Here is a 15,114-nt window from a genome sequence, read left to right as displayed (position 1 = left end):
CAAGTATGAAACTGACCAATTTCGTCCACAAACTTTCTATTTAAAACATTCGATATCTCGGTAAAAATGTGGTTCAACAAACAATGAGAATGTTCGAATAAACAAAAATGTGAAGCTTTTATTCATAGATACAAGATCATCAATAACTTGGCTATGTTAGTGAATTATGAGTTAGTATACCACTTGAGTCGAAACCACTGTTGGATTTGGTAACATGTCCAGAACCTTACATACACTCTGCTATGACTTTGTATAGGCATACCATATCACTCTAGAGACTAAATTGAACCTAACTGAAAAGTTTGAGAACTAAATTGGTCCGTTTCATAGTTTAAGGATAATTTGAGCCTTGGAGGAAAATTGAGGGATGAAATTAGCTATTTTACCGTAAATCAAACAAAACATTGTTTTCAGATAATATACCAATCAGTACTAGTAGATAAGTAAACCAGGTAGGAAATTTTTAGACACGTATGCACCCACCTAGTCCACCCAAATGTCCAAATATATGAACTGATAAGAAAAGTGTACCCTTATATTTTCTGAAGACAAAAACACTTCCTCTGTCGTCCGTGTATCGCTTGCCTCGTCGGAGAGGTGCCACACCCGCACGTCCCGGCGGCAATAGCAGAGGAGTGCGCGCTCGTCCGTGTCATGGAACTACTGGCCGTTGAGCAGAGGCTGGGTACGAGGCGGGGTCCGAACAGTGGGACATGGGCGATCGGTGGCGGCGCCATCCTGCGGCCATCTCGCCTCGCCACGGCGACGCAGCGCGCGGCGGCAAGGCAAGCGGAAGCGGCGCCGGGCAGCACCCACCCTCGTCCGATCCCTGCCGCGACGAAGCGTGCGCGGCAAAGCGAACGCGAGCCGTGCGCGGAGAAGCAAGCGGGCGCCGGCGTCGTGCCATGGCGGCGGCTGCGCGCGCTGGCGTCCCCGCGCCGGCCAGGGGGCGGACGGGGTTTCGTTCACCGTTCGGGCTGGAGAGATTCTCGGCCGTAGGATCGCATCTGTGCGGCTTGGATCGGACCTCGCGAGCTGCTTGGGGAGCGATGGTTGGGCTGCGCCGAGTGAAGGCCCAGTTTCCTGAGCCCATTACCTTTCTGAGGCCCGTAGCCTAGCGATGGCCCAGTTTCTTGAGCCTATTATCTTCACTAGTAAGTTGGCCCGTGCTAACACTACGGTAAAAAAAACAAACATATTTAAGTGCAGCATCACATGTTTAAGATGCAGTAAGATTCGAAAACAACCAAAGTTAGCTAAAGCAGTGGATAGATCAGTACAGAATAGTCTGCAAATATACGGGTAAAATTTAGCAGTCAATTATATGCCACAGCAGCTAAACAATTCTCTAAACTTTCTTATTGTATTTCTTTTGATACGCTTATAGATCAGTACCGAAGGATAAGAAGCAAATTCTAAACTTTTTTAATTTCATAGTCATTTTTGTGTAGCACATGCATGTGCAAATAGATTACTGGCTTTAGAATGAATTGTGAAAATAACTCAGCAAGATAGGCAATAAAAGGTACAAACATCATGATAGAAGAGACAATAAAAGGTACAATAAAAGTGACGAAGGAACAGATTTATATTCAATCATTCAGCAAGATAGACAATAACTCAAATAAATACTGCATACTGATGGGGAAAAGGTACAAACATCATGATAGAAGAGACAGGTGAATCAAGTGTTATTTATGTGAGTTTCCAGATTATTTTCAACTCAACCTATAAACTTGAATTAAGCATTATTGCACTGCAAACCAAAGACCTTTGAAGTGGAAAATGTTGTTACCATGTCCGAAAATTGCATCGAAAGCAGATGGATGACCAATACTAAATGGGAGGGCTGTCACTGTTTGCAAAATGGAATCTATCAGTCATGTTCAGCTGTTGCAAGCAAACTCATGTCCTACAAAAGAGCATTGGAGTTACATGAGCATCAATGATTAGGACATGTCTGAGTTATTAAATCATATCATAGACATATATTTAAATAGGTGGCATCAAGAAAAAACATCTGATTCAACCCCATTGTCCATTGAAATCCTGGATACTTTTTCCGGCCTTCTGCTCAAATGTGTGCAAAGAAAAGAACATGAGTCCTCCAAAATTAAAATGTAAAGCTTAAAAAACAATCAATCAGCAAAGATTATTCCAAATAAATGATGGATCCTCACTGAGATCTTCTCCCCCAATGGGCAGGAAATCCTCTTTCCTCTACGAATTGGAGCACGAACAAAGCAAGAGTGAGAACAGGATCAGACTGAGCATCACAGAAATCAGAGGAGAAGGAAGTGCTTTGCTCACCATCTGGGATGGGGACCTCTCAGATTCCAACCTGGTCAACAATGATTCATTTTGATTCCAATAGAACTCCTTTTCGTCAAATATAAAATCCCACTGATGCAAGGAAATCATCTATAGATAAAACTTTGCATGATATCTACATGTTACCTGCAAATGTACATGCAATGCTTCAGTCTTCTGTGGATACTTTGGAAGCTTAGCTTCAGATACACTGAAAAGGAACAAACTTCATTAAAAACATGTACCTCTCTTCATGAAAAGATACACTGTTCAACATGTTTTACACCAATGCTACCGGTAGTGGTGCACAACATGCAGTAAGTAAATTGCGATGGTGGTGCATAACATGCTGTAAGTAAATCAACTAATAACCTTTGATGGGGAAATTGAAAGAAGCAAAACATCATCAGTTAATATGGTTCCCAAAAAAGAACCAAGAAAATTATGAAGCAAAACTCTATGACTTGTTCTTTGGGTATTCTAGGTTAGCGACAAACAATTCGAAACATGTGACCCCCAATTAGCTCGGCAAGTCCAAGCATTCCATCAGGTGACCCCACTCCTCCAGGACATAATGTTTCCAAACTAAACTAAAGTACACAAAATGTTCTTGAGGTACTAAATTATTCAAAGACATAATGTTTTTCCTTTCAAATCCAAAACATTGCTACTGTCTCAAAATCATCCATTTTTAGGCCACCCAAACAAACAAATCAGCTAACCAGTTTCAATATGTTTAGCTACAACATAATTTCTGATATATCCAAAACTTTGCTATTGACTCAAAATATATTGGTTCTCACACTGATCATGCAGAGGAGAAATCAATATGAATGCATCACTAAATGTTAGGGATGGGTAAGAGTGGGTCTACCTCACAACAATAAGAACAAACATGAAGCAAGACAAGACCAAACAGACCATGAGTCCTAATTTAGAACTTAAAAATAAAGATGTAAACTGAATTTGTGACTACTATTCCAAGATGCGCTGAGCAAGTGTCCTTTTCGTAGGAAGTAAGAAGAATTAAGGCAGAGAATAATGAGCCATTTCAATTAACCTATCCAATGACATTGTATTTAGGACTCAGTTTAAAGTTTTAAACCAGTACTTTCCTTATTTCACACTGGATTTAGTTGAATCTAAAATACTTCCAAAATGAGAGAACCAGATGCATAACTCGGTCTACAGTTGGATCAAATCTGAGCACTTGTTGGCTCATACATGCATATAAATAATAAGGTAAAGTAAATATATTTACACCATGAAGAACCTTATCATGAAGAACTTAAAGTCTTACAGACATAATTTCCTAAAACAAAGTTCATTCCCATTATTTGCAAACACGGTAAAGTTTCTATAATTTTCTGTAAGAAAAGTTTAAAGTCTGTTAATTAGAAAATGTCATAGTAAGAAAAGTTTAGTCTAATAATTCAAAAATGTCATAGTGATATATTGCATCTGCATTTCTACATGTTCCTAACTACACCCATCTGGCCATCTCCTTCCCACCTTTCTTATCCCAAGTTTCTACTGACTTGGTGCTTTGCCTATGACTAAAATACCAAACGCTGGAAAGGTGTTGAGCTACTGATCTCACTGCAAGTCTTCAACATGCAAAATTGAAAGGCAAACTTAATAAGTAGTTATGTTTTAGTTGAATAAATAGGGTAAAGTTGTGGCCGGAGCCACTGATTCTTGCAAAGGAGCTTGAGCTGAGGCCAGCTGATATTTTCTTCCATTTTAATTTGTTTAAAATTGTCGAAGTATTAAGAGGTTTAGAGAATGGACGGAAGATCAGGCAAGCTCCTAAGCAATCAGGATAGCTTTTTTTTTGGGGGGGGGGTTAACCAATCGCGAATTCATACGACGGAGAAGACAAGGAAATCACGCTCACATTGGTGAGGAGCTCGGTGTCGAGGGAGTGGAAGTCGAGCAGCCTAGGGCTGTACTACCCATCAGCTGCCGCCGCGGCTGCCAGCCTCAGCCTCCTCCACCAGGGATCTGCAGAGTCGCGCCACCCGAGGTGTCGGGCGCCTCCAAGCCAAGCCACGCCGCCGCGCCAGGAGAGGTGCTGGCGCCGGCGCCGCCTTCGGCGGTCTCCACCGTGCTCCGCCGGCCTCTGCCACCTACACCTCTGCCCAAGCAAGGCGCCGCTCCTCCGCGCATGGTCGGGCCGCCGCCGTCCGCGTGAGGTCGCGTCCACCCTCCTCCAGTTCCACCGCGTCCACCCTGCCGGGCGGCTCGCGGCCATGCCCCTCCCTCGCCGGCGCCTCGTTCAGCCCCTCCTTCGCGGCTCCTCGGCACTCGTGGTGCCGGCGACCTCCTTCCGCGACGTGGTCTCCGGCCGGCAACGAATCTGCGGCAGCCTCCCCTCCGGTGGTGGCCACGCTAGTCGCCGAGGACCCGGCCCTTCTCTACCTGTGGGGGATGGGTGGCACCTGGTCGTCCCCCGCCAGATTTGGCGTCGCCTCGACCAGGGCCCCTCGCCGCCTACCCGGCGCCCGGAGCCTACCCGGCGTCGCGAGTCCAGCCGGTCCCGACGGACCTCGTCGGCCATGCCGCGGAGTAGCAGGTGGCGGCAGAGGCACCTGCGGCGGCGGCAGCGACAGAGGGATGCGGAGAGCGCGAGGGGGGAGGTGGGGAGAGGAGGCGGCAGCCGCGGGGAGAGGAGACTGCGGTGGTTTTTTTTACTCGAGGAAACTGTGGCGCTATTCTGCGGACGGCAGCACGGATCTGCGACCTCCGGCACCCCCCGCCTCGGCCCCGCGTCGGCAGTGACAGCGGCACCCCGCGCCGCTGCCTCCGGCTCGCCTCGCCGCGGCCTCGCGACGCCCAGCAGCGGCCCCTCCGACTCTGCCTGCACCCATCTGGCAGTCGGCCGCGCCGCCGCTGCTGAGGGGAGGTGGGGAGAGGAGGCAGCAGGAGAGGCTGGGAGAGGAGGCGTCGAGTGGGGTGGTTTTTTTTCGCCCGCGTCTGGATTCGAACCCCGGCGGCTTGGCGGTTGCCGTAGCGGGCATGCGCGGCAGAAGGCGAGGCTTCAACGCGTTGAAGCCTGTCGTCCGTAGCCGTCGGATTGAGTTGCAGGCTCCTAGCGGCTGATATGAGCCATCGATTTTAATATGGTAGCATTTTCTGGGTACAAATATCCGGGTTCACAAGGTTGTAGCTCCTCAGCGGGGGCAGAATGCGGGGTGATCCTAGCCTAATTCAATCCGTCCCTTATAGGATGGATTTGAAAATTACTACAGTGGATTTTGTCCAAAAATTTACAGAATTTAACACATCCATAATATTATTGACATTCTGCTATATATTCATGGATGCGATATCCTTCGGAATAGAATCTTTGATACTTTGACTCTTTTCATCATGGCATGGCAATGGCATCGCCAGAGTTCACATCAACCACTTGCAGGAGGACGTATGCCAAGTCTAGGCGTAGCGATCTTAATGTTAAACCTCTCTTCCATGAGGTGAGGGCTCCTTGCTTTGGCTATTCCGTGGTGGGTGGATAGCATCTGTCCCATCTGAAAACGATGCCCTCTGGAGCCAACAAAAAGGGACAACGGGGTATATATGCAAATCTTGCAGGCGCCACTTGTCAGAAAAGAATATTTCATTTTTATCAAAAGGAGAAATTAGGTTTGTGCCTTTAAGAAAAAAAGAAATTAGGTTTGCGTACATGAGTGCGACTTCTACCAAGCTGCAAGTTTATCTAATATTTTTGTACTGTGAGGTGGCAGATATCCATTTCAGAGATTGCCCGTGCCTAGAACCTGGTCTTTCCCTGAAGTTTCAAGGGATAATTAAAACTTTCTTGCACAAGTGCTCTAAATTTTTCTGATGTCCAATGCTCTTAATAAGTTCCTACATATTCCCTAGTATAAAGAAACACAGCAATGCAATAGATAGTAGTAACAAAAATAAAGCATCTTGATTCTCGGCTTATCTTTACATAACTAGGCGTATAGCCCGCGCATTTGCGCGACTAGTATTGGAAATTCAAAATTTGGCATGTCATTATATCCTTACTTAAAGATTATACTATTTTTTACCATACATCATCCTGTTCATTATCGTAAATTATATCTTATTGTTGATTAAAACAATTCAACTATGATCTACCTATAATAACAATTTGATTTGTTGAGCTTTAATAATATTATGCAGATAATTATTCTTATTTTCATTTTATTTTTATTTATTGTTGTTAGATTTAGTTTTTATTAATAGTATATATTTGTAACCGATACATAGGTAAATGATATTTTATATTTAATTTTTCATAATGGCATTGGTGGGTGATTTTTAATTAGGCACAGGGGTATTTAAGACTAATTTTTATCGTAATGGCAGTGGTGGGCAATTTTTATTTTTTTATTTTTCTCCGATTAACGTGAGAATTTCTAGACCTTGAGAGTGAACGTGGAGGCTCCGTTTGTTGGTCAAATAAGATAATAGATGTGGAATAGTACACATGAATATGATTGCTTTCAATTTTGTTCCAGAATTTAATGTTCAAAAGTAAAGAATTGAATTTGAATAATTACTATCCTCATATTTTCCGCAAATTTCTACCTTAAGCAATTAATCAAGGGATGAGCATTCTTAGGTTTATGGAGTTGGCTCAGGCTGTTCATGATTAGATTTTCCTGGTGATGTTCTTCAATTTTGATTCCAATTGGAAGAACTTCTCGTGATTAGCCTCTAAGAGAGAGTCCAGAGAACTACCACTTGTGAGTTATAATGTAATATAACGGTCATACAAAATATGTAATGTGTATGCTTGTCTCAAAAGATCATCGATCTGAAAGCCTAAGCATTTCTGAAAATATTAGAAAAGACAGGCGATTTTCAATCATGTAGTTACTGTGCATTGACAAACTTCCTAGTCATATATGTACTTATCCATTCAGAATTTCTTGAAAAGACTGCTAGCCAAAGAATATGTTCGATACGGAGGGAAAGGTCTGTGCTTTGTGATGCGAATCACAACAGGGCAGTCCAGCATTACCTGATCTCTCCTCTTACCCACATTATAAATACCTGGCTCCTGCTTGCCTGAATGTCAAACCAACAAAGCTACGGGCATATGGCATTGGCAAACAAGTGTTGGTGAGGGAGGGAGGCCTTACATGGTGAAGAGCCTATCTCCCTTAGCCAAGAATGACTTGCCTATCTCTACTATTTGGTTCATCTGGGAGCCCTTATGATGGATGAAAGATGGATGGGCAAGCATTCTGGTTAAGCGAGTGATTCTCTTCCACCATGCTAGGCTAACCCTCTTTCTAATCCTAAGTCTGCACATCAAAGTTAGGTCATGTGTTTTGGTTGCATTTTTTTTTAGCTCTTCCATTGGTAACAAAAGCCATCCAATTCATTATATATGTTGCAGTATTACATTATCTGTGTAATTGTTTGCTGTTTTTTTTTTCTGCAGAAGATCTTCTCATCAGAACCAGCACTTCCAACAACATAGCAGCCAGTGAGCTCTCGACAATTTGACCAACGGCGCCTGCTGCCGCTGAAATGAAGACAGTCTCTTTTCTTAGCCTTGGCCACATCATAAAGTCCTAAATGAGCAGTAAGGCCGGGCATACCTGAATGATGGTTGTGGTTGTAGCATACAGTTAGGGGAAAAACAACTTTGCGTTCTGTAACACTTGAGGATTTTAAATGAGGTTCGTGTCTTCCCGGGGAAACGGATGATAGCGTTTATTTGGATCATGGGAGAAGCTTCTGAAGGATTAAAGATGACATTCTACTCTACTGGCGATGCGCAAGAGCGAGAGCTGAAAATCAGCTCGCTCATCAACAACACCTGTATAGTAAGAGAGGGGCATTTCGGAGTGTTTGATCTTTAAAAGAGACTCTGGTTTAGGGATGCAGGTGAGTTCCCCCCATCCGGTTCTTCGCTACACGAGATCGCCTACCTTGAAATCCGGGCGGTGCCCGGCCGGATGCTACCACCTTGCTCACACCATACCCAGCTAGAACCTGATTTTTTTTTTTGGTCGAGTGAGTCAGCGAGACAACAAGATTATTCTTAGGTTGTCATTTTGTAAAAAAATGCTGAATGGAAGAAGACAGCTTTGAAGCTGAACAGTGCACAAATCTTCTCCAGAACAAGTACGCGCCGAATGTATCTTTGAACAATGTATATATAGGCAGTGTTTAGATCTTGGGTTTTTAGTGTGTGGCACACCCTTAAAACATGAATTTGTGTGCAGCACATCCTATTCTTCGATTTTGTTTTTGACATATCGTCAAACTGTGATTTGGTACGTAGCACACTACCTCCAATAAACTGTCGTTTTCCATCTCAGGAGGTGAGAGAAGAATTGCACAAAGACAAAAATACTCTTGGATTCACCAGCTCCGTTCGCTTAACTGCACCGGCACCTTAATCCGTTCGTTAGTAGCAAGCGGCGGAAGCGAGCACGCGGTGGCAGGCGCAGCCAGGCCGGTGCGGGCGCGTGGTGGAGCTGCCTGGCGCGCGGCTGGAGCGGCTGCTTGCGCACGGTGGGAGGGCGCTGGCGCGAGGCGGCCGGGAGCAGGGGCAGGCTCGCGTGGCGGGGAGCAGGGCGCGCGCCGCGTGCAACGCGGGCCTGCACGCGCCGCGATCCTCTCATCACCATTCCGCACAAGCAAGCACGAGGAGATCCTCATGTGGGAGCAGACCCATTAGCAAGATGCAGAGAAAATTAGGTGATTCGATATATTTTTCTAATATGTTCCAGGCTCTTTTAAATAGCCAGTGGTATTTTCGTCTTTTTACCTCTCGTTCTCTCACCTGCCATGCTGCAAACGATTTGTTTATTGTGGGCAGTGTGCCACGCACAAAAGGATGCATTCAGGATGTGATGGAGACTATATCAAGAATTGGAGTGTGCAACGCACAAATAGAGATTTTCAGAGTGTCCAGGAGACCAAAAACCCTTAGATCTTTACGTGTAAAAATTTTGAAACGGAATCTTGCTATTTCGGAGTACTAAATAAAATCTATTTGCAAAACTTTTTACACGAATGGATTGTAAATCGCAACATGAAACTAATAAGTCTAATTAATTCATGATTAATTTATAATTAGTGGATGGTTACTGTATCATCACTGTTGCAAATCATGAATTAAATAGGCTTATTAAATTCGTCTCGCGATTTACAACCCATTCATATAAAAAAATTTGTAGATAGATTTTATTTAATACTTAATGTATGTGTCCAAACATTCCATGTAACGTTTTTTAGTATAAAATTTATAATAATGTTTGGTAAAATGGGAAACCATCGATCTGTCCATGCCCATGGCTGGCATGGTACGGCACCCAACGTCTCAATTACTCCCTTGCGACGGCGACCACCTGCTTGCCGACGTTGTGGCCGGCGAAGAGCCCCACGAGTGCTGCCGGCGCCGCCTCGATCCCCTCGGCGACGTCCTCCACGCAGACGACCTTGCCTTCCTCGAGGTAGCGCGCCATCTCCTCCTCGAACCGGCGGTAGTAGTCGCCGGAGTACTCGGACACCAGGAAGCCCTCCATGCGGATGTGCTTGCCGACGAGCTGGAAGAGGTCGACGCCGTCCGGCCGCTCCAGGTTGTACTGCGACACCTGCCCGCACACGGCGACCCGGCCGCGGTGGCGCATGTTGCGCAGGACGGCGTCCAGCATCGCGCCGCCCACGTTCTCGAAGTAGACGTCGATGCCATCAGGGAAGCACCTAATAATTCATGATGATGATCCAAGGTTGATGGTGATTCATATATACGATTGATTCATCCTCATGAGCATACAAAAGAAACTGAAAACAAAAACTTTGTCCTTGGTTGGTTCGTCGCAACCTCTTCAAGGCAGCGTTGAGGTCCAGCTCCTTCTTGTAATTGAAAGCGTCGTCGAAGCCAAACTTTGTTTTCAACAGATTGACCTTCTGATCAGAGCCGGCGCTGCCGACAACGTAGCAGCCCGTGAGCTTAGCAAGCTGCCCAACGATCTGACCGACGGCCCCTGCTGCCGCTGAGACGAAGACATGCTCACCTTTCTTGGCCTTGGCCACTTCAAAAAGTCCAGCATATGCAGTGAGGCCCGGCACACCTGAATTCATGGGGTTTTACAATTGCAAACAATAAAAAGTTTTTTTCAGTGAATCTTAATTAGGATTTTGAGCATTCATTAATTAGTGCTTGCTTTAAAACGTACAACTGGTTATTAACATAACAACGTGCTGAACTCACCAAGAACGCCGGTGTAATAGGACAGTGGAAATTCGTGGTGATTGATCCTGTGGCAGAACATTGGATTGGGGATCAGGCTGTACTCTTCCCACCCGGTAACACCCCACAGAAGATCGCCGGGCTTGAAATCCGGGTGGCCGGATACCACCACCTTGCAAACGCTACAGTTATCGAGAACCTGCTGACAGCTCCATCCATAATTCCATATCCATAGCATGTAGAAATACAAAACTTCATCAGACAGTAAAACCTCCAACGGAATTGATGAAGCAAAAAATTCAGAAAAAAAAAAGAAAACTTAAGTTGCATTGACCATGTTAGCACATAAACACACAGGCACAATCTATATACCCATGCATGCTCAAAACATGTACACTACACAATCTATAAAAATAGCAGACAGAATAGTGCGTGGATTGTGATGTTGGGAGACAACACAAACCTTCCCAGGGACGTAGTCGGGGACGAAGTTGCTGTGCTCGGAGTGCCTGGTCATGCGGGTGCGCATGTAGGGGTCGCACGAGAGGTAGAGGTTCTTGACCAGGACGGCCGGCGACCCGGGCGGCACGGCCAGGCGCACGGCGCCGGCGACAACCTCCATGTCGTCCACCGTGGGGCACCCGCTCACGTAGCGCTTCAGGATCACCTGCCTGTTGGTCACCTCCTCCACCTCCGCCTCAGCTACCACCGCCATTGCTTGCTCTTCCCACTACTCTCTGCTCTCCGTTTTTCTTTAATTGCTCTATGCTCTGCTCGATCTTTCCCGATGTCTCTCGTCTCTCGATCTGTATGTGTGGTAGGTACCGAGGGCAGCTCCAGCGTGCGTGCTGATAAATCGAACCGTGAACCCACCAAACTTGGAAGTCGACTGCTTGTGTCAGTCTCACAGTCTGTCAGAAATGCAAATCGACCTCCCAACTCTGGTCGACGCGAGGGAATAAAAAATTGATCAGCCATTCTTCCCCCTGTTGAAAGGCAAGATACAGGAAAGTCGGAACTATTCTCTCTCATTTTTTACTGCCTTGGGAAATCTTTCTGCTTACCTATTTGCTGACCTTAGGATAGGAAATGGCCCTGTTTAGTTCCCAAAAAATTTCTTACAATATCTGTTACATCGAATTTTAGACACATATATAGGGCACTAAATGCAGTTGAAAAAAATAATTAATTACATAGTATAATTGTTTTATACGAGATGAATCTTTTAAGTCTAATTAGTCTATAATTAAATATTAATTGTCAAATAACAACAGTAAAAAATATGACCTCATTAGGCCATTATTTATGATTTTGGTGATTGAGTGACAACATAATTCATGGAACTAACAAGCTTGTGAGAATACAGTAGTAGGATTTTAGGTCCTATGGATATAATCCAACACATCCAATTCATCGTCGAGACGCCAAGTCCAAATCCACCGTCGAGACGCTATGACCAATCCATCGCCGAGACACCATGTGCAATTCACCGTAGAGACGTCAAAGCATAGTGAAAAACCGGTTAAACCGACACAGAGGCGTCGGTCTAACCGATATTTGTTGGATGAACCAACGCAGGAGCATCGGTGCAATTGGATGTGCAATACTAAGTCAAGTGAGGAAAACTCAGTAGCACCGATTAACCGACGGGTCTCTTAGAGGCATCGGTGCAATCAACGTACTATTACCCAGAGACGATGTCAAGTGCGCAGGAGTTCATCCTTCAGCACCGGTTGCACTGACGATCAGTGGAGCATTGCATCGGTGCAATGACGTCAACAAGAAATGATCAAGAGCAACGGCTACGTGAAGATCTAGTGTCACCGGTTTAACCGATGGTTACAAGAGTTGTTGCAGCTGTGTTAGAGAAGCCAACGACTACTATTTTATCTAGAGTGACCGGTTTAACCGATGCCCCCCATCGTTTTAATCGATGCCCACACAAAAAAAAGGGCAACGGCTACTCTGAGTTGGAGGGCTATATATATGCCTCACCCCGGCCATTTGAAGCTTGCTGGAGTTCCAAGACATCACATCCACACCCAAGAATACCTCCAAGCCATCCAAGAGCTTAGTGATTAAATATTTAACCCTTGGCACATCTTTGTAAGTATTAGTGCTAGGATTAGCTCCTAAGAGAGTGAGAGAGCAAGGTGTAGTGCCTTGTGGCTGGTTTTTGAGTGAAGCAACAAGAGCATCTCGGTGCGCCGGCCCCCTGGAGCATTGGTGTCTCACAGGCACATCGACGACCCTCCGGCTTGGTGTCGAGCAGCGTCGACAATCTTGTACAGGGACGTGGAGACACCCTCCTTTTTTGGCAAGCTCCTTAGTGGATAGTGGGATCAAGATGACTGTGATTGTGTTCACGGAAGAGACTTGGTTGTCGGAAGCAATACTCTTCATGAGTGCTTCAACAACATGGATGTAGGGGCACCTTTGTGGCAATCCGAACCACAGGATAAATCTTCATGTCGAGAGTTTCCTTCCTCTCATCCCTTCTATTTAAGCTTCCACATTTTATGTTGCATCTTGTATGCCTTTAATTTTCTAAGAGTAGTATCTTGCTAGAATTAGCTATAGATTGCAAAACTCTTTTGGGATGAGGTGAACCGTAGTTGCACATCTAGATAGTTTGTTTTAGTTTAAATCTTGTGCAAACTAGTTGGAGCCATATCTTAAAGATTTTAAGTTGCCTAATTCATCCCTCTCCCTTTTAGGTTAGAGCACCCGATCACTTTCAACAATAAAATGTGCTACAGTGTCAATACTCAAACTTTTTCGCGAACTAAACACAACCAATTTTCTACGATACTCGTTACATCGAATCTTTGGACACATACATAAAGTATTAAATGCAGTTAAAGAAAATAACTAATTACACATGATAATTGTTTCATATGAGATGAATTTTTTAAACCTAATTAGTATATAATTCGAAATTAATTTTTAAATAATAACAAAATATGCTACAATATCAAAATTCAAACTTTCTCGCGAACTAAACACAACCTTATATTACAAGAAAGTTGTCTCTCAGGGGTCGAACCACCGGTGGAGCTGCCTAGCTTTGTCTCTTCTTTTTTTTTTGAAGAAATAGCTTTGTTTCTTTTCTTGGTGCAGTTCGCAAATTTTTTTAGGTTTTAGTACTGTAGCATTTTGTTGTTATTTGATAATTAATATCTTATTATGAACTAATTAGTTTTAAAAGATTTGTCTCGTTATTTACAATTAAATTGTATAGTGAGCTATTTTTTTAACTATATTTAATTTTTTATACATTTGATGTGATAAATATTGTAGAAAATTTTTGAAGAACTAAACATGGCAGAATGAGTTGGTAGGTCACAGCACCAGCAGCGGTAGGTTGCAGGGACGCTGTCCTCTCACTTTGTTGTCTCTTTTTTTTAGAAGAAAAATTATTGATTTTAGCGCATTACACCGGCCCTTTCGCAAACAAGACTCCAAAGAAAAGGAAAATTACAAAGAAGTCCAAAGCTCCTGTTCATCTTCCTCGAAGCCTTCAGAGATCCGTTCGTCACCGCCGTCGAAGCCGTTTCCCAATCGTCGTCGGGCACCAGAGCCAATCTCCACAAGGTGGAGGCCGCGGAGGAGGGCTTACTTCTAGGCGTATCAGCCGAGTACACTGCCTCCCAGGCGTATCGGCCAACTCCCGTACCCACGACGCATCCTTCGATTCCACCGCCGGCAACCCGAGCAAAGCTCAAATTTTCACCAAAGATCATCTTCTTTGATATTAACAGGGTCAACAACATCATCACCTGAAGAAGACGACGATGCGCCGGCCCTCGACTCCTGAACAGGTCTCCCCAGCCTCTCCGTTGACGTCAGAGTAGATCTCCATCGGAGAACGAAAGAGGCTGGGTGAAATAATTCCGCTGCGCCGCCGTCGCTTCCGCATCGCCGGCGTTGCCAGAAAAAGCAAGCCGCAGAGGAGTCATACTCCTTCGGCAAAACCTAACTCCACCACCGAACATCGACGGCGAACAAACCCTAGACCTAGGCAGACTCGACTAAGACCCTAGAAGACAGACGATTTGTTGACGAGACGGACTCCCACTCCTCGTCACCACCGGCAGCGAGACCGGAGGCGAGGGAACGGGGGCCGCAAACGGGGGCGGCGGCGGCGGCGTCGCCCCTCGGCTCCTTTCTTTCGCGAGAGGATTGCTGGCGAGGGGTTCTCTCACTTTGTTGTCTGAGGCAGCCGTACTGCGAGTCCGTAACAGGTGCGCGGTACCTCTCGTGGCTGTTACGAGCACAAAGATCGAGCACCCACTAAAGTAGCAAGCAATAGCAATTGGCCAATAGCTTTTTAGTAGCAAAAGCTAGTGGCTTTCGTGTTTTGTTAGGCATACACTATTTTTCATTATTGCCACTGTCTATCCTTGCGGCCTCCCAAGTTTGACATGAAAAGATAGAAATTTTCTCTTCAGCATGGTCGAGAAACAGGCCATGAACCGGCTATGTACACGACGTGCCACTGACGGGGAGGGGCGTGCCTGCACACGTGTATCACGCTGCAACCGCCATGCATTTTTGTTAAATATTGCAGCGAGTGGCCTCTTTTTTTTTACTAC

At 45.1% G+C, this 15,114-nt stretch overlaps 1 protein-coding gene and 2 long non-coding RNA genes across 4 annotated transcripts; 1 reads left to right on the top strand and 2 right to left on the bottom strand.

Annotated features, from left to right (window-relative positions):
- Positions 1–1,665: 1,665 nt before the first annotated feature.
- LOC120696977 lies at positions 1,666–2,600 on the bottom strand. Of its 2 annotated transcripts, XR_005684336.1 has the most exons (5): positions 2,458–2,600; positions 2,311–2,341; positions 2,181–2,220; positions 2,031–2,070; positions 1,666–1,912 (listed from the first exon to the last, which is right to left on the bottom strand). It is a non-coding gene; the product is annotated as an uncharacterized LOC120696977 (long non-coding RNA). The 2 variants fall into 2 exon arrangements; XR_005684335.1 differs by having other exon boundaries at positions 1,688–1,912; positions 2,031–2,220; positions 2,458–2,593.
- Positions 2,601–7,398: 4,798 nt separating this feature from the next.
- LOC120696975 lies at positions 7,399–8,542 on the top strand. Its single transcript, XR_005684333.1, has 2 exons — positions 7,399–7,625; positions 7,754–8,542. It is a non-coding gene; the product is annotated as an uncharacterized LOC120696975 (long non-coding RNA).
- Positions 8,543–9,482: 940 nt separating this feature from the next.
- LOC120696971 (2-alkenal reductase (NADP(+)-dependent)-like) lies at positions 9,483–11,455 on the bottom strand. Its single transcript, XM_039980055.1, has 4 exons — positions 10,983–11,455; positions 10,541–10,718; positions 10,151–10,400; positions 9,483–10,029 (listed from the first exon to the last, which is right to left on the bottom strand). The coding sequence occupies exons 1-4, from the start codon at positions 11,232–11,234 to the stop codon at positions 9,651–9,653; spliced, it is 1,059 nt and encodes a 352-aa protein (XP_039835989.1). The 5' UTR covers positions 11,235–11,455; the 3' UTR covers positions 9,483–9,650.
- Between the last annotated feature and the right edge of the window lie 3,659 nt (positions 11,456–15,114).

This window comes from Panicum virgatum, chromosome 3K (genome assembly GCF_016808335.1).
Source record: "Panicum virgatum strain AP13 chromosome 3K, P.virgatum_v5, whole genome shotgun sequence".
Taxonomy (NCBI): Eukaryota; Viridiplantae; Streptophyta; class Magnoliopsida; order Poales; family Poaceae; genus Panicum; species Panicum virgatum.
The sequence above is the reverse complement of the archived record's forward strand: the minus strand, read 5'-3'. Positions and strand labels throughout refer to the sequence as shown.

What these genes read in the sequence shown, in the direction of transcription:
- LOC120696971 (XM_039980055.1), bottom strand. Translation starts at nt 11,234, where the DNA reads ATGGCGGTGGTAGCTGAGGCGGAGGTGGAGGAGGTGACCAACAGGCAG. An exon ending in CCGACTACGTCCCTGGGAAG is followed by an intron (nt 10,719 to 10,982) that starts GTTTGTGTTGTC and finishes AGCTGTCAGCAG; the next exon opens with GTTCTCGATAACTGTAGCGT. An exon ending in CTATTACACCGGCGTTCTTG is followed by an intron (nt 10,401 to 10,540) that starts GTGAGTTCAGCA and finishes CCATGAATTCAG; the next exon opens with GTGTGCCGGGCCTCACTGCA.